Source organism: Nannobrachium achirus, assembly GCF_963921795.1.
Source record: "Nannobrachium achirus genome assembly, chromosome: 16".
Taxonomy (NCBI): domain Eukaryota; kingdom Metazoa; phylum Chordata; class Actinopteri; order Myctophiformes; family Myctophidae; genus Nannobrachium; species Nannobrachium achirus.
In genome coordinates this window covers 20,889,836-20,909,940 of record NC_137823.1, presented here as the reverse complement: position 1 = coordinate 20,909,940, position 20,105 = coordinate 20,889,836, and the positions used below count along the sequence as shown (strand labels likewise).

The following is a 20,105-nucleotide window of genomic DNA, read 5'->3' as shown; positions in this document are numbered from 1 at the left end:
GGACCTGGCATCCTGGACCACCGCTGCCTGGGACAGACAGAGCAGCAGTGCCAGCACAGTGACGATCCCGGTAGTCCGCATTGTCAGAGGCAGCGTCTCTACAGCTATGAAGCAACTTCCAAAGGCTCAGGACCCATGCTTATATACAGTGGCATACATCGAGCGGTCACTGCCTGTGACATGCTGTTCAACCTAAGGACACTGATAACACAAAAGAACACGCGTTCCCTCGGTTTAAACATATTTCATCTCATGTGAACAACTTCAGTGTGGTCAGCTGTGTTCTGGTAGTCCAGTTGTACCCATACTAAAGGACTACTATAATCAAAAAATACTAAACTGCACATCCTGTGCATCTTTTGTACTTGTTTCAAATTGCAGTAAACTGCCATTGTTGCCCTGCCCTCCCACCACACACACACAAACACCAAGATTGAAAACAAATTAAATAATTGTGTTTGCAAGTCACACATTTCCACTGTGAGCTTGTGAGTTTTGCACTTGTGTTGTGCATCCTCCTGTCTGAGTTGAGGCCTAATCTATTGACATTCTACCAATAGTGATGTTGTGACTGTTGCATTATGTTTTGATAAATGTACTGTATATGAAGCTCTCTGGTCTGAATGTCACTCACGGTTGAAACAAACGTATAGTTTCCGTGTATTTTACGCACACGCGCGCACACACACACACACACACACACACACACACACACACACACACACACACACACACACACACACACACACACACACACACACACACACACACACACACACACACACACACACACACACACACACACACACACACACACACACACACACGCGCGCGTAACATTACACCACAGTGAGTGACGCCAAGCTCAACTAGGCTATGCCAGCTCTGCTTTGATTCTGCCCATATCAGCTAATATTTTACAACACATTTTAACAGGTCATCAAAGAAGCCATTATGATGTAATTATGAGTAATGAGCAGACTCTGCTTTACTTGAACACTGTTCAACAGATCCCTGTTCGGTGAAAGGAGAAAACATGGTTCCCTGGTGACTCAGGGTTAGGGATGGGTGACATGGACGAAATCATACACCATTAAGTTTGACCACATACCCTGATATTGATATTTTGATACCATATTGTGACCGTTAAAGGAATAGGATACTGTATTATGTGGAGAGAGAGAGAGAGAGAGAGAGAGAGAGAGAGAGAGAGAGAGAGATTCTTATTTATTTCAAAAAAGTTGATCTACAAATTCACAACACATTGTAATACTACACTTTCTGAGTGTGTGTGGAGGTGGGCTATTCTAGGTTTTCAAAGTGTTAAAAGATTTAAATATAGAATGAGGTATACCCGATTAAAACCAGGAAAATAGAACACTTATACCATATATTGATATTAAGATATCCATAATCCCAGATCATATCAAATCTCATATCACAATATGGATGTGATATCATATATTACCCTGCCCTACGCAGGCCTCATTGAAAACATAGCTAAATCCACCTCTGATCCCATTATTAGAAAGGTTTTCATATCATTAGGCCTAGAATTATTGAATGCTTTAACCAGTGAAAAATAGCAGATATACAAGCTCACAGCGTGGCACCGAGTGCCGCGCTGCGAGCTTGTAGATCTGCTATTTTCTAAAAAGTCGTGAAAACGTGTGCAAATATTTTAACTCATTAAAAGCCAACCCCGCGATGTCGCGGGAAAAGTAATAGAGTATCTATAGTGCCATCCACGCGATGTCGCGGGAAAAGTAATATATTACTGTAACGGCGAGTAAAAATACCTAGTACAATGGCCGACGCTCCGGAGACGAAATCTGCGCTGATTTGTCATCATCACGGCTCCACGAGCACACAATAGTCATCCCATAACATTGAGGTGGACGGCCGATCTCATCTTTAATGTCCATTATCTCAAAACTACACTTTAGAAGCTAGGATGGAGGCAGATGCTCGCTTATTTTACACAGTTATAAAAGCTCCCGGTCGGCCATTACACAACTCCACGTGGACACGCATCGGTTCCGGTGCACGATCCGATGACGTCAGACCGGAAGTACTTCCGGTCTAGACTTCTGGCCTTCAAAATAAGACAGCGGCCGTTAATGGGGCCGGGAGGGGGCACTCTGGACCCCCTAATCCGTTAATGTCCTGGGCTCAGAATGAGTTAATATATGTATTTTCAAAGCGAACGATTGTAACTCAAATTTAGCTTCTGGGTGGTCCCTGGAACTAAATATTTTGAGATGCGGGTCCGTGGCCAAATAAATATCATTTTGGGGGTCCTTCACATGAAAAGGTTTGAGAACCACTGACATAGTAGTCTCTCAAGAACAGACTAACTGAGCTCCATTTAAGTGAAAAGGACCCTTTCTTTGACGATGGCTGGCCAGATTGCTGACATAGAAACATAGGTTTTTCAAAAAGTCTTAGAAGGATTCAAAAGACACTTATAGAATCGGGTCAAAATTCAAATTTTCACAATTTTTCAAAAATGTATATCTGCTATTTTTCGTCAAGCACACACAGACCTGTGACACCTCCGGCCCCACCTAAACTTCCTTCCAGTACATACTGTACAATACTCCCTGGGCTGAAATATATATATTTAGATGGATATTACCATTTTCAATTACAGGACCAAACATCCATTCTCTACCATTCCTTTCCACTCCAGTTGCTCATTTAATGAATTTCTGTTTTTTGCAGGTGACAAAGTGTGCAAGTCTCTGAAACAAGTAATTCAAAGGTAGTGGTGGGGGGAGATTATATCCTCATGTTGTTTATTCTCCCTCACAAAAAAACTATCCATCTTCATAAATTGACCAGGGGTAGGTAATATGCTTGATAGAATTTGTTAAGCTAAATCTAATATCCAGGTTTTTTGTTGATGTCGTTTCATGAAAAGGTGAATTGACCTAGAAAAGAAGTCTAAGCTTTTTATATAAGTATATATTTTCACTAAAATTATTTAAGTTGTCACTTAAGACATGTATATACATTTTTGCAACATATATTTATTTTCTGAATGGTTCCAAATGTACTTGCATGAGATATACTTTATATACTTTTCTACAAGATAAAGTTGGATAGGATTCCACAAAGAGAAAAATACTATATTTATATTTTTAGTTTCTTAAACAATGTACAAGAGATTGCATTTCTCAGTTAAAGGGGAGAAGCACCCATTTTCAACAATGAACTATGTCATTAATATCCCTTTAAAGTCTTAAGAAATGAGACAACAGACAGACATTCTTGCTCATTTTATTGTAGTCACTGAACATTGAAACAGTGTGCGTATCAGGAAGAACATGAATGCTGTTTTAAAACCAGACAATGACTCAATTCTATTCCAACTGGTTACATGAGTGCAGTCTCAAGAATAAATAACGTCGAGGTTTTTACATTGTGACAGCAGCAGCTTCTTAAAGAGTGAACAACAGGTGGCCAGAGAAGCTGTTCTCGTAGGCCTCAGCATAAACTGTGATCCTAGGAGGCAACATCAAAAACACCTTATCTCCCTTCTCCAGCTCTAAAGTGACAGCGTTTGACAAGAACTCTTCTTCAAATATATCCTCATGGGTATACATGACCTGCTCCTCGTTCTTGTACATCTTTACCGCCATGTCTTCATCATAGCGATTGCTATTAGACGCAAAGAATGTGAAGAAGTACACTCCCTTGACGGGAGCAGTAAAGACGCCGGTCTCTGGGTCGTAGCCGTTGCCGACATTGGTATACACAATGTCGTACACCATGTGCACGCCATATCTGTCTCCCTTCAGCTTTTCGACTTTATCCATAGCAGCAGAGAAGGCCACCTTGGCCACCTCGCCGCCGACTCCGTCTTCTTCCAGCTCCTCGACCTCTTCCTCCAATTCGGTTAGTTTGGAGTCGATGGTGGACATCTCGTTGGACAGGGCTGAGGTCTTCGTCTCAAGCTCACCCACCTGCTCTCCTGTGGCCTGCAGTCCGGCTTCGAGGGCAGCGATCTTGTCAGACTGAGCTGAATGCTGAATCTCCAGGCTCTCTGTCGCAACCTCTGTGGCGGCCAGTCTGTTTCCGAGGGCGAGCAGTTCTGTCGCTTGATTTGAAGTGGCATTCTCAGTGGCTGTGAGGCCGACTCCAAGGGCTACAAGGTCAGCTGACTGGGCAGTGTTCACATTCTCAGTCGCGATGACTCTAGACGTGAGAATGCCCACATCAATGGTTTGGTTCAGCTTCAGCTCCTCTACATGGCTTTCGGTGGCATTCAACCTGGTTTCCAGGGCTGACAGGCTGATGTCTTGGCCTGAAGTTTTGGTCTCAATATCAGACACTCTTGTGTCCAAAACGGAAAGTTCAGATGTTTGGACGGAAGTCTGGTTCTCAACGTTCTTCAGGTTGGCCTCGAGGACGGACAGCTTCATTGTTTGCGCCATGTTTTCACCCTCGTTGTCGGTTACTCTGGCTCCCAGCGCCACCAACTTGTCTGCTTGGTTTGACGTTTCATTCAGATTAGCAGCCAGTTTAATCTCAAGCACAGATATTTCAGATGACTGAGCTACGTTGGCTTCATCCATCTCTTGCAACTTATCCTCAGCGACCACCACCTCCTCTTGGACGGATGTGAGTCTGACTCCAAGGGCTGCAAGGTCAGCTGACTGGGCAGCGTTCACATTCTCAGTAGCCGTGACTCTAGACGTGATCTCTGACACAACCCCTGTTTGGTTTTTCAGCTCCTCTACGTGGCTTTCTGTGGCATTCAACCTGGTTTCCAGGGCTGATAGGCTGACGTCTTGACCTGAAGTCTCGGTCTCAATATCTGACACCCTTGCATCCAAGACAGAAAGTTCAGACGTTTGGACGGAAGTCTGGTTTTCAACATTCTTCAGGTTGGCCTCGAGGACAGACAGTTTCATCGTTTGAGCCAGGTTCTGACCCTCATTGTCCGTTACTCTGTTTCTCAGGGCCACCAACTTGCCTGCTTGGTTTGACGTTTCATTCAGATTAGCAGCCAGTCGAATCTCAAGCACGGACATTTCAGACGATTGAGCCACGCTGTCTTCACCCAGCTCTCCCAACTTCTTCTCGGCGACCGCCAACTCCTCTCGGACGGTCGTGACCTTCTTCTCGCTCTCGGACAGCCTGCCCTCCATGCCCATCAGCTCCACGTTCTGCTCGTCGATTTTCTGCTCCATCCTCCTCATCTGCTCGCCCTGGTCCTCCACGGTGTTCTGTAGGATGTGAACTCTGCCTGTGAGGACCTCCACCCTGTCCCACAGGTCCTGCAGGGACCTGGTGCCATGCCGGCTTGCTGCATCCTGGACCACTGCTGCCTGGGACAGACAGAGCAGCAGTACAAGCACAGTGACGATCCCGGTAGCCCGCATTGTCAAAGGCAGCGTCTCTACAGCTATAAAGCACCTTACAAAGGCGCCAGACCTGTGCTTATATAGCATACATGTCAGGGCCTGTGACCTGTGACCTGTTGTTGGCCAACCCAAGGGCACTGATAACACAAGGGAACATATGTGAAAAGCGACCAGTGTGGTCAGCTGCTGTCGGTTTGTCCATATAGTACACACCGATACTAAAGGACTTATTTAAAATAAAATACATTAGACTGCACAACTAATGCAAGTCAAGATTTACAGATTTCTTTTAGACCCGTTTCAAACCATTTCTACCCCACACACACATGGCACAAAGATGGAAAATAAATTAAATAATTGAGTTTGCGTCATGCATTTGCCCAGTGAGCTTGTGAGTTGTGCACTTGTGTTGTGCGTCCTCCTGACTGAGTCTTCTAGGCCTACGACAGTGCTATGTTCTGGTGACTGACTGAGCAGTTTGCACATTAGACCATTGCTGTTGCTGATTAAAAACTACACACACTCACACAGTACACCACAGTAATGTACCACCATAGTGAGACACACATTCTGGCAAGTTCAAGTAGGCTGCAGCAGACCTTAGATTCTGCACAGATTTACGGGTCTTTACAACAAACACTTATAAGGTTTGTAATGGATCGTCTGTATAATAAGCCACAATGATATAATTATGAGTCGATGGCATGAACAGCCCCTCGTTTGGGCTGGGCGATATGGCCAATATCAATGATGGCAATACGTTAGACCAAATACCTTGATATTTATATTGCAGATAAGCAATTCATTTTCCATGTTTTTTCAAGGTACTAAATACGGATATCTGAAACCCAGGCGGCAGTGGCTCAGGGGTAGTGTGGCTGGTAGAGCAGCCCGATGGGAACCACAAGGTTCCCAATTCGATCCTGGGCTCCCCCAGAGTTAGTGTCGAAGTGTCCTTGAGCAAGACTCTGAACCCCTAGTTGCTCCCGATGAGCAGGTTGGTGCCTTGCATGGTTTCCTCTGCCATCAGTGTATGAATGTGTGTGTGTGTGTGTGTGTGTGTGTGTGTGTGTGTGTGTGTGTGTGTGTGTGTGTGTGTGTGTGTGTGTGTGTGTGTGTGTGTGTGTGTGTGTGAATGGGAGAATGTAATGCACAATCTCTGTAAAGCGCTTTGGATAAAACAAGTGCTATATAAATTCACCATTTAGGCCTACCAGGCGATATCTAGTCTCATATCACAAAATAATATTGATTTGTTGGCACAGCTAATTGAGAAATTATGAGAAAAGTATGTTCCAGTAGATCATTAGGACCTGATGCACTGATCATAGTGTGAGGCAACAGATGAACATGCTCGTCAGGCATTCATCACTGTGCACGTGGATGCCTGCCAAGAAAGGGAGGATGCCACCAAGCTTGCAAGCCTGTGTGGTTGGCTAGGTCACGGAGCTGCCATAATTCATCTGCAAAAGACAGTGTGATCATAGATGCCGCCTTTTCCTCCGAAACTGTCATTCCGGGGGATTCTTGCCAGAGAATTTACAGACTTCATACTTGAGGAAGAAGCTCATGTCACATCTAAACAACACCCTGCAATGCCTCCACTTGCAACTAAATGAAAATGGAACAGTTTCCCCACAAAATGTAAATCGGGCATGGAAACAAGTTGGCCTACTGGGCTTTGTGTAGCCTGCAGCGAGTCGCTGGTTCGCTTCCCGAGCCTGACCAGATGTCGCTGCGTGCCACTGTCAATCCCTGTCTCTCTGCCCGTTTCCTGTCAGACTACTATCCTATCAATAAAGGCAAAAGCCCAAAAACATACCTTAAAAAAAAGAGAAAAAAAAGGTCTATGAACCATATGTACTAAAAGACTGCATTTGTCACTCACATGATCACAGACCCACAGACCAGGTAGGCACGCATCACTCTCTATCACTTTGACTATACACTGTAAATGTATTGTAATTCTAAAATAATAATGACGATGTGTCATAATGGGAGTATGTGTTTTAGTTAGTAGCTTATAGCTTTGGAGTGGAATGAGAGTGTAAAAATAACCCAAAACCCATTAACCTTTTCTATAAAAAATATGCAAAAAAAAGTTGTAAGTGCTTGAGTTGAACATAATTGGAACATGGATTCAGAGGATTCACAGCAAACGAAGAGGCTGCAACTCGTATCTGGATTATGGTGAACTTTTTATATGAAGTTCAGTTTCGATTTAGTTAATTTTCCAGCACTTTTGGACAACAAAATGCATGTCTGATGGTTATATGTACATCAGCACATTTCAGGCATGATCACAAGAAGTCCAAGGCACAGGTTGTGTGTCCATTCATCCACACATACACCTACAGATTTACATAACCTAGATGCCAAACATATCATGTCCCAGTGGCTTTCAGGACAGATAAGCAGTACTTTTAACATTGCGTACACTGACTGTTCTTCCCTTATGATATGGAAAGGTGCATGGTGTGGTCAGCTGATGTATGGACTCTAAAAAGGACGGCAAACACTGTACACACAGTACCAAGGACGCTCACAGGACATGGGAACGACTGCTCCAGGCGTCAGCTGTCTGCCTGAAGTCTAAGCAAATTAAGAGAGTTAAGGGAGAACATTTCTAAATTGCCTCTCGGCAAGTACGGCATGCGTTCACTTTCTGTGTTTTCTTTCTAGATCATGTCTATTTATTATCAGGCTGTCAGAGAGAACATTTTTAATTTGACATGGTTTGCTTACATTTTCACCGGCTTTCTTTTAATCACTTGACAGGTCATTTGTCTGAACTGTTTTCATCCCTAGTTTAGAAATGAAATGATCTTTATAACCAGCAACCGTCTGCCTGCCAAAGAAATACGATTTTTCATTTTGTGCAGTTAATAACAATTACAACTCTGTAGATTAGGATCTTGTAGATAAGGATATGTTTTTAACCATGCCATAGGTACGTGACTTGTATGGAAGTTATTATGAACTAGAAGCTCTGCCCGCCCGAATGATACAAATGTTGATAAACGCTAGTCCCCTCATGCATTAGGATAATATCAGTCACCACAAGCAGGGATGTGTGTTTTCAATTAGTCTAACGTGGTTAGGCTAATAAGACTAAAGTTCATGGAGCTTGAACTGCGGATGGGGACCCAAATGCATTTGGGTCCCCATTCGGAATCAATGGGTGTACATTTACTATAATGAAACTTTTGTCTTAGGAATGTGACAGATACAACAAAGTATTATTTAACCGAAGTCTCCATAGCGTGAGTAATGAATAGAGGAAAATGTTCATTTTGGGGGTGAACTACTCTCCCTGAAGTGTTTTTTTTTTTTTAAGTAAACTACCCCAAAAGCACATTATGCCACAAAATTACATGGATGGTAAACAACAATTTAAAGAGTAACTACATTATATAGATTAAAATGAAAAGGTGGGAGAATAGCTGGGATAAAAAAGTAGATAAAATAAACTCATTTTGTTTGTTTTGTTAGTCTAGTCTTTCATCCAGTGTTTCATGCATTGCTGGCGGCAGTCTTTATTTAAAACCTACAGTACAATACACTGTACTTCCATGTCATCTATGTGGGATGGAAACCTCACATGTCCAAAACTGTTACTTTTTCAGGCTTAAAATTAAAACAAATAGCAAAAGTAGCAGATCTCTTTTCCAGTTTACGGATCTGCAACTTTTGATGTTTTTTTTTTTTTTTTTGTGACGCTGTGGTATGATCAAGTAGAGCGCTAATTTAGGGAAAGAAAAACACTATGTATATATATATGGAGATAAGAGGTCTCTGCAGGACACTAACAAGCTTAGCTACTCCCACCCAGGCTGTCCTATCTGTGAAGATTCCCTCTGATTGGCCACAGGGCAGTGGTGGAAAAACTACTCACATTTTGTTACTTAAGTAAAAGTATCAATGCTGCAATGTAGAAATAATCTGTGAAATTCCGGAATTTAAAATTTACTTGAGTAAAAAGTACGAAAGTATTGGTATCAAAACGTACTTAAAAGTGCCAAAAGTAGAAAGTACTCATTATGCAGAATGTCTTATGCAGAATGTCTTATTTCAAATCTATAAAAATCTTTTGAAAACGGCAGATCCACAAGATCGGCTATTTTCAAATGGCCAAAATGTATACAGGGTCGCTACGTGGTATGTATGTATATTTTGTAATAATAATCCAAATCCACAAAGCAACTAGTAACTTAAGGTTTCAAATAAATTGTAGTGGAGTAAAAGTACAATATTTGGATCCAAGATGTAGTGGAGTAGAAGTAAAAATATTGGAAATTGGAAATACTCAAGTAAAGTACAATACCTCAAAATGTAATCAGTTACTTTGGCCCGGTGCTGTACGACAGACTGGTGTCAGCCCTGTCATTATGGTATGTATGCACATACGCACGTTAAACACACATGCACATGCAGACATCACCCGCACACAAATGTGTGGATACATATACACAAATGCACACCCCAAAAAGAGACAGGGCTACAGTGTGTGTGTACACGTGTACATACTGTGCACACACACACACACACACACACACACACACACACACACACACACACACACACACACACACACACACACACACACACACACACACACACACACACACACACACACACACACACACACACACACACACACACACACACACACACACACACACACACACCCCATTTCTCACACATGCCAATTCTAAAGCGGTTTTAACACTTTACGGGGGGCAAATGATACGTTTTAGCTGAGACTTTCGTCCAAAAATTACAACTTTAGACGTTTTTTGTTTTTTCCTTTCTTTCTTTTTTTAAGTACAAACGTGTGTGTTTAAACCTCAACTCTGGGAAGAGAATGGAAAAGAGAAAAAGCCTTAGCGTCCTGCGTGTCACAATCCTGCCATTCCTCAATACTGACTTTTCCCCCAAAAAAATGTGTCCCAATCCAAGCACATGAAACAGTACGATATTTGGGGGTTTTAAGTCAAAACAAACAAATGTCACAATGTTCAAAGACATGTCAGTATTTAGTTTGGTCACTATAGTGGAACAAACAGGGTGTACACATCTGAGAAAACAGGTTTACAGCAGGTTCCATCAACCAAGTTTCAATAAAACCTTTTCATCCATGGCAGCCCTAAATTACATTGTACATTTTTAGAGCCTTACATCTGTCATTGCGACACCATCAGGTCACAAGTTACTATGAAAAGCTCCACCGGCTGTCCATCAGTCCGTCTGTCCGTCACATCATGTCACACTTTTGGCCCTGCTCTTATCTCCGGCACCAGATGATTAACTTAATGTGCAATGTTGTTTTCTCACTCAACAGTAAACAAAGTGTAAGTGTATAGAGGGTATCTACACATTTCTAAAGTGACAATTTAAGGACTTTTTAATTACTCTAAAATGACAAATTAGACGTTGGCCAAATTGACAAATATTAGAGGCAGAAATTGTGAAAATAGCAGCTCTACATGCTCACAACACCTCACAATAGAACCGTGTTATACAGAATTCCTCAACTCTTAGTGCTGGTCAGGTTGGTGGGATTCCCAGTAAAATAATGTGGGTGTCGCGGCCAGAAAAGGTTGAGAACCACTGGAATAGACAGAGATGGAGAGAGAGGATGGATGGATGGATGTTGCAGAGCGAGACAGAGAAGGGGCAGAGAAGCTAGATTTACTTACTGCGTATTTGTCTCTTGATTTCCTTAGTAGGATCCAACCAACACTGATATGAGAGAGAGAGAGACATAGGGAGAGGGAGAGAGTGTGTGTTAAATAGATTTCACACAAACATGACAGCTAAATGAGAGATGAGTGATCTCCAAATATGGTGCAAGAGAGGTGAATACACACACAGAGAAAGTGTGTTTCACTGGGTCTTCAGCGGCCCTGAGGTTGATATACTGCACACAGCACCACTGTTCGGCAATCTGTTAGGCCTCTGTGCGGCTCTTTAGAGTGGTCGAATTTCACGGACCCCCAGTTTGGTATGCATTAGGTCACGGGTTCCCCGCATGGGGTCTGAGAGGCTAAAATCTTTTCAAATGCTGAATAAATAATGAACCTTGATATGAAAAGGGTTGAAAACCACTGCTTTAACTATTGAAAAATAGCAGATATACAAGCTCACAGAGCGCTGCGAGCTTGTAGATCTATTTTTCAATAGTTAAAGCATTAAATAATTCTAGGCCTATGGGTTAAATGAAAAGCATGTGGTGTGGAAGGTGGTGGAAGCGCAGTGTGCTGCTGTCAGTGCATAGAACCACTTACGCGCTGATCGTGGCTGTCCTTGTACGAGAGGCCAAAGTAGTCTTTCTCCATGAGGTTGAGGTGTTCACACACCTTGAAGAACAGGAACTGGCCTTTAGCACGTTTCTGTATAGAGCACACAGGGAAGAGGGTTGTTATTATTATATCAGGTTACAACATTGCCCATGGAATAGAGTCTAATGTGTGCAATAGATACTCCTTCTAAAGTTGTCGGAAAGGGAGGTGATATAATTAAATGGTAAATGGTGTGCGCGCGCACACACACACATGCAGATTGTGCATTACATTCAACCACACTCACATTCATACACCGATGGCGGAGGAAACCATGCAAGGCACCAACCTGCACATCAAGAGCAATTAGGGGTTCAGTGTCTTGCTCAAGGACACTTCGACAGTAACTCTGGGGGAGCCCGGAATCAAACTAGGAATGCTATTGGCTGCCAACGGTCACGTGCAACCGCACGGATACATGGGACATTGTCTTGAGCTTGCCGAAAATAAAGCACACAAGGAAGAATCATCACAAACCTATGATCACATGCCCCTCCTACAACATACCCTGCTTTAACATCAAATATAACATAAATTGGACACATCATGGTGATTGAAACGAAGCTTTAAACTAGTGACAGGAACCATAATGTATTTATGACAATGTTTATTAAGGTAAGAAAATCAAATGTAAAAGTTTGGGGGAAATTAATGGAATCCTATGGAGAACATGTTGCTTTTGGTACCAGTACAGTGCAACTAGTGGCCAATCAGGAACTTTTAGCTCTGTGTTTGCTTCATTCTAAATCCGGACAACTGCCCCCCTGGTCCTAAATGGCTTCTTTTTTTCCCCAATGTCGAGCATGCATTGACCTTTAATGTACGGCGATTCTGAGAGAGTACAAATCTAACCAAATGGACCCGTGAGGTTTTGTCTGAGCACGCTCCCCACCAAAGATTTTAATGAGCTTTCCCCCAAAAGATTCCCATCCATTCCCAAAAACCACAGATATTTATGTCTGTGCGTCCACTGGCAACTGACCAGTGTTCTATTTGGACAGAGAGAAAATACCAATGGAAGACCCTCGGGAAATTAAAACTCACAGCGTGATGTATAAGAGCCATACGGCCTGATGTATAAGAAGTCTCACACCATCCATTCACCACATCAATACATCTCTGTTCTACTCCGTCTTTCTCTTCCCCTCTCCCCTCGTCCGTCTTTCTTTTGGGCGACGCATTCCATACTTTAAACCCCCATGGGAGCAATAACCATAAAATCCTCCGTGCCCAAATATGACAATGACATTTAACACACACACACACACACGCGCGCACACACATAGGCGTGCGCGCGTATGACAAATGGCCGTGCCCTTTTAGACAGACAGTGGACCAGACAGAGGGGGAGGGCGTGGTATAAAAAGAGAAGACAAAATTAAAGAATGCATTTTTCTTTTCGGTTAGTCAGCAGCACTGTCACTCTGTCGGACCGAAACAAACAGACAGACGCACGAGCACGCGCGCACACACGCGCCCCAAATGACATTTACACTGACAAACAGAGGGGGAGTGTGGCGAAAGTGGAAGGAAAGTTTGAGAGATGAAAGAAAGAAGGGATGAAAGAATGCATTTTTCTCTTGGTCCCTGGGACAGCTGAAAACATCTGTGGTATGTTCCTATAGTCAGTCAGTCAGTCAGTCAGATACACACACACACACACACCAGAGTGGATGTATTGGGAACAGCTAAAGAATGTGAGAATCTGACCTTTTCAACTGTTTCCATATGTGTGTGCGCCCGTGTGTGCGTGCGCTTGAGTCTTGACCATTGTGCCTCTGAGCAAGACTACCCACTTGTTGTTTGGCCCTGCACTATTGCGATGTGTTGGTAGTAATGAGTACTATTGCTGTGTTGACATGGCGGTGGGTGGTTTCCTGTGGAAATAAGCTTAGTCTTTTCTAGGATCTCCTTTTAGTAGACCTTGTACCAGTGAACTGTACAGTCATGAAACTGTACCTTTTTCTATGCAAACTTCTAATAAAGTCTTAAATCAATCAATCAATCAATGAGATACTTTGTTGCACTGACTAGCATTGACTGCTATGAACACTTTTGTTTGGCACTGCACTGTTAAGTTGTGCTTTAAGTATTGCTATTTGTGTTGTGACCAATGTGACGCAACACTTATGAGCGTTGAATGTTTTCGGACACTTTATGTATATATTTTTCTTTTTATTGTGCCTTGCTTTTTTTGACTGTACACGACAATGCTTTTTTCTTTTTCTTACTTCTTTGTAACTTAAACTGCTGTGCTGCCTCTGGGCAACGGATTTCCCCCCTTGGGATAATAAAGGTATCTATCTATCTATCCATCCATCCATCCATCCATCCATCTAAATACAACTCCTCAAAGCAACAGTTGCACAATTATGCCTCTCGGGTTAATTTGCCCCAATTGTGTGTCTGACTGTGTGTCTGGTGTACAGTGTGTCAATTCTATATGCTCCTATATGCATTCCATTCCTGTGTGTTCACACTTTTGGTAGAAGCAACATGCTTCTACCAAATATCCAAGACCATTATGGAAGATGGTTCTGAACACATATTCTATTTCTAATTTGACCACTTCAAATACATACTCTAATCTTAAATAACCAATAACTGAAATAACCAATAACCGAAAACTGTGAATTCTATGGAATCCAGTTTTCACTTTGATAAACTATCTATAGGCTTTCCTTCCAAAACGAAGGCCACATGTTTGCTCAATCATAAAGGTTTGTTATGACATCATGACATGTGTCGCTATGTATAACTGAATTACAAACAACTTATGTTACAAATAAACGCCCATTGTCCTTTACAATTTATTTCAAATGGGCAATGAGACGTACAATTACATCATGTTGCAACATGGGATCCTTTAAGTGTCAGTTTAAATCTGTTTACAAAATGGAACCGGATTTTACGGTGTTTGGGGTGGCCTGCAAAGATTAGTGTCACTCTTATGTTATGTATGTAATTTGTTTCACGCTGTCAAGCAGAGTGGAAATGACAAACACAGTGATGTCTGTCATGTCATTGCCAACACACATTATTTACTGTAAATATTTCAATATGATGACAATAGATTCACAGTAACTGCCGTCCATGTACGCAGCTGCTGATATATGATATGATAACAACAACCCAGTCAATATTTCAGTGCTAATGTAAATGTCAAAGACCTGCTGAAATGGCTATTTTGCCCATTTTGTTTGGAAGTTTCAGTCTGAAACAAGGTCACGTTCCCTCAGGCTATGGGAATTGTCACTCCACTGCAGCGGTGCAGCAGAATGGCTCACGGACCCGAGTTGCACCGCACTTGGTGCAATCTTGTTCAGCCCACAGTGCACCAGGTCTCTTCACCAAAAATAGCGGATCTACAAGCTCACAACGCGTCACAACGTGACAGCTATTGTTGGTGAATGTTCCGCCTAGAAAAGGGACTCCTATTGTGGCCTAATGGAAAACAGATATTCTCTCAAGTGTTCCTCGTGACATGAACCGTATCTTAGGGGGAAAGATTTACATATTTGACATAAATGTTAAGGTAAAGTAACAATGTCATTTAGTTATTCACAGTGGTGCCCCGAGCCAAACATGTTTGAGAACCTCTCTCTTAGAGCAGTGGTTCTCAATCTTTTCATGCCAGGACCCCCACAATAATCATATTTGAACTGGGGACCCCCCACCCTGACGAGCACTAAAGAGTTGAGGCATAACATTTTGTATAACAAGGTTCTATTGTGAAAATAGCAGATCTACATGCTCACAACGCCTCGCAACGTGAGGCGTTGTGAGCATGTAGATCGGCTATTTTCACAATTTCTGCCTCTAATATTAGACAATTTGGCATTGAATTCGTCATTTTAGAAGTATTAAAAAAGTCCTTAAATTGTCACTTTAAAAATGTGCAGATACTCTCTATACACTTAACTTTATGTTGGTTTGTTCACTGTAGAGTGAGAAAACAATGTCGCACGTTAAGTTAATCATCTGGGGACCCCCCCAAAATAATTTGGGGTCCCCCCTGGGGGTCCCGACCCACAGGTTGAGAACCACTGCCTTGAGCATGAAAGGCTCAGAGTAGCATACAAATACTGGTACCAGGCTGCTGATGCCGTGTTCCCCGGGTGGCACAGTGCCAGTCAGTCGTTTACCTCCGTGGGGGTGTTGCCCACCTGAGAGGAACTGTCGAGACTAATCGATGTGCAATGCTCTGCAGCGCTTGGGATGAGTCTAATAAACAGCATCTTAATAGTGGCTGTAACAAACCCTGTGAAGAGCTGTTGCTACAGAGTCCCATCCTATAGTCAGGGAATATTATCAGAATACCTGTCAAAGCTGGAAATAAATTCCTTACCAAATGATTTCTTCACCAATGTGTTTGTAAAGGTGTCTAGTAACATATCTAATAAAGTTTGAGAATCAAAATCTCTAGGAGAATCTTTGACAGCTAGGGTAACTTTGGGTCTCATTCACTTACTATACACTATAAAGGCAAAAAAGACTCCCAATAAAGCTGCTCACAAAACTGTGAAAAGTGATGACTCATCACTAAACCATCGTTTTGAGGGGCCGTTTTTTAGCCCAAGGAATGTTTTTTGTGCAAAACAAATGCTTGCAATGGATTCAGAATAATTAAAAACATCTAGTTACCTCACATCCCACTTTTTTGGGAGTCTTTTTTGCCATTATAGTATAGTGTACAGTATAGTAAGTGAATGAGACCCAGAGTTACCCTAGCTGTCAAAGAGGACACATTTCTCAATAACAGCAAATGTGCCTCCTGTTTTATACAGATTATCTGTATCTGTATACAGATTAATAACATGTATGATTTATTCATTTTAAATAAATGCAGGCTAAAAACAAATAGTTACATTATGAACTTTAATAGGATATTCATAAAAATGTAATGACACACAGTAAAGAACTTAAACCAGACTTCATTGTATGCTCTGTTACTGCCTGTGATGTTTTGTGTGTCAAACCTCACCTCTAAGGCTCCAAAACAAACTATATACCGTCTGCAAATAATCCTTGCCCCCGGGGTGTGTGTGTGTGTGTGTGTGTGTGTGTGTGTGTGTGTGTGTGTGTGTGTGTGTGTGTGTGTGTGTGTAGGTGTGTGTGTGTGTGTGTGTGTGTGTGCGTGCATGTGTGTGAGACTGCAGTCAATACTAACCAAATCCTTTGAACAAGCGTTGGGCTCATGTGACATTGGAAAGCCTCCAACTGAAACCGAAACTAATGGTGATCCTTAACCACTATAAACCCTAGTAGTGACCGTAATATGGTGGGGGGGGACAAGCATTTTGCCGAAAACAGACAATCTACTGTACAAGCTCAGAATGCATTGTGAGCATGTAGATGGGCTGTTTTCGGCTAAGATGTATATGCGTAGACGCTAGAACGCCTAGACCAGGCCGATGGGAGACCCCCAGTTAAAGGAGTAGTTCACCCCCAAAATTACCTTTTTCTCTATTGATTACACACGCCACAGAGACTTCTCGAGTTCAATAATATTTGTTTGTTTTAGTCGCATTCCTAAGACAATAATTTCATCACAATACATTTACCCCCATTGATTCCGGATGGGGACCCCAAAAAAATGACGAAAATCAATTTTTTGTCTTAGGAATGTGACAAATACAAAAGAAAGTCTCCATGGCATGTGTAATCAATAGAAAAAAATTCATTTTGGGGGTGAACTACTCCTTTAAGGAAGTATGATATCTAGGTGTCTACGTGGTTAAATTGGACTGTGGAGTGGTAACCCACATTGATGACACACTTCATTTGTGGTATAGAGGTTATTGGATTCTCACACAAAAATCTTGTAAAGTATTAATTATGAAATCTAATTTTTTTGGCATAAATGGAAGGATTCGGAGTTGTAGGAAAGGATGTGCGGGTGTTGCTGCTGGAGGCTCGCTCTTCTCAACCAGGCACGTGCACACATAGACATCAAAGGGGGCTTGAGCACCTGCCCTTTTATCTGTCTGTAAAAAAGTGCCCTCTCCAGCCCATGAATGCAGTTTTTACTATGCAAATGCCCCCTTTCCATGGCATACCCGAAGGCAGCAATCAAGAGAATTGCCTTGTCCAAACTCTCCTGAACTTGAATGCAGCATGCATATGTTGAAAGCCCTCACTTGATTATGCTTATTTTAGTGTGGAACCAAGTAACAAAAATAGCCGACCTCCAAGCTCACAACGCTTTGAGCTTGGAGGTCTGCCGTTTTCTATATTTTCACCAAAAGGACCTTTGTCCCCGGGGTGTGTGAGTGCGTGTACGTGTGTGTACGTACACACACAGACACACAGCTTGGAGGTCTGCCGTTTTCTATATTTTCACCAAAAGGCTGTTTTAGAAACATTCTCTGCACGTCCCTGTTCTCAACCCAGCATTTAATCTCTGGAATGCATTGTTTGTTTCTCTCTCTCGCTCCCCCCCCCCTCTCTCTCTCTCTCTCTCTATCATGACATCTCATCCTAACTATGCCACAGTATTCGCGTGCGCGTGTGTGTGTGTGTGTGTGTGTGTGTGTGTGTATGTGTGTGTGTGTGTGTGTGTGTGTGTGTGTGTGTGTGTGTGCGTGTGCGTCCGTCAGGACAATAGCGGTTAGCTGCAGAATCAGCGCAATCTGCAGATAGACAAAGCAGCGTCTGTTCAAACTGATCGCAGGTCCACAGACACACACAAAACGCACATCACACCGACACAAATACGCAACACACACACACACACACGCGCTTCAGAGCAACAGCAGCCAAAAGATTAGAGAACCAATATTTGGGGTTGACAGATCAAATCCCACAGAGACCAACCAGAAACATCTAAGTAGACAAACCCAACTTATTTTTAGACTGATGCTGGGTTCTTGGTTTACCCATGATCCCCTAGAGCAGGGCTTTTCAAACTGTGGGTCGGGACCCCCAGGGGGTCCCCAAATTATTTTGGGGGGTCCCCAGGTGATTAGCTTAAGGTGCAACATTGTTTCCTCTCTCAACGGTAAACAAACCAACAAAAAGTTTAACTGTATAAAGGGTACCTGCACATTTCTAAAGTGACAATTTAAGGACTTTTTAATACCTCTAAAATGTCAAATTAAACATTGGCCAAATTCTCAAATATTAACAAATTAACACCGGGAAAGCATGATCTGTGTCAAAAAGCATCTTTGTCATTATAGCGCGTCACTTTGTGCCGCCCCCATGAGCTTGTAGATCTGCTACACAAAATCTTAAAGAATGTTGTGCAAATCTTTGAATATACCGTATATCTGCCTAAGGTCTTAATGGGTTAAATGGTTAAGGCTCATTTGTGCTCCGTAGCGAAACCCGGGTCTAAATTAAGCTTCAGAGGACCTCTGGGAGGCCTCCGATGCCACTTTGTAAAACAAGTCTTCTTTTTTTAAACCCATTTAGGCCTAGAATTATTGAATGCTTTAACCAGTGAAAAAAAGCAGATATACAAGCTCACAGCGTGGCACAGAGTGCCGCGCAGCGAGCTTGTAGATCTGCTATTTTTGAAAAAAGTCGTGAAAAGTTGCGCAAATCTTTGACTAAATGTATTTCAAATTTTCCTTCTGGGTGGTCCCTGGAACTCAATATTTTGAGATGGGGGTCCGTGGCCAAATAAATATCATGTTGGGGGTCCTTCACATGAAAAGGTTTGAGCACCACCGACATAGTAGTCTCTCAAGAACAGACTAACTGAGCTCCAGTTAAGTGAAAAGGACCTTTTCTTTGACTATGGCTGGCCAGATTACTGACATTCAAAAGACGGTTATAGAATCGGGTCAAAATTCTGCTATTCTGCTATTTTTCAATAGTTAAAGCATAAAATAATGATACACAATAATGTGTACCTGTTCTGAATGGGTTAATTCCACATCGGACATCATGTTCCATAAGCATTGACATGAACTAGAAGTGTAGCAACGAGCAGGACTGACTGACTGACTGGCCGCTTCGCCTGTTTACAACAAATGTGGTATAAATCACAGCTGATCTGCGTCAAGCATTTTTTACCGCTTGCTTAATGCAAACTACGGACAACGCCTCCAAGCTTCAAACACAGACTGACGGAGCTATGTGGGACATGAGACGTAATCTGTCTGCGCGCGTGTGTGTGTGTGTGTGTGTGTGTGTGTGTGTGTGTGTGTGTGTGTGTGTGTGTGTGTGTTTGTGCGTGTGTGCAGGTGGTCTAAGCCACGTGCCTGCTACAGGGGAGCAGATGCAGGAAGCTTATCTAGTGGGACCCCCTTAATCTGCCCCGTTGTGTGTGTGTGTGTGTCTCTCAGTCACCGGACACAGACCCCTGCTGCGTGTTATGCTTTTAACCCCAAACCGCACCCAAACAATGTCAACGCCGGGTCAGGTGTGTGTGTAGGTGTGTGTG

At 42.6% G+C, this 20,105-nt stretch overlaps 1 protein-coding gene across 3 annotated transcripts in view; it reads right to left on the bottom strand.

The window, feature by feature from the left end:
• The window catches only part of epb41l2 (erythrocyte membrane protein band 4.1 like 2), a 152,575-nt gene that overhangs the window by 88,333 nt on the left and 44,137 nt on the right, over window positions 1–20,105 (bottom strand). For all 3 annotated transcript variants that reach the window (XM_080745240.1, XM_080745241.1, XM_080745242.1), the window contains exons 5-6: window positions 11,660–11,764; window positions 11,072–11,114 (exon numbers count right to left, since the gene is read on the bottom strand). In XM_080745240.1, the coding sequence (XP_080601366.1) occupies window positions 11,072–11,114; window positions 11,660–11,764 (148 nt within the window). The remainder of the gene's footprint in view (window positions 1–11,071; window positions 11,115–11,659; window positions 11,765–20,105) is intronic.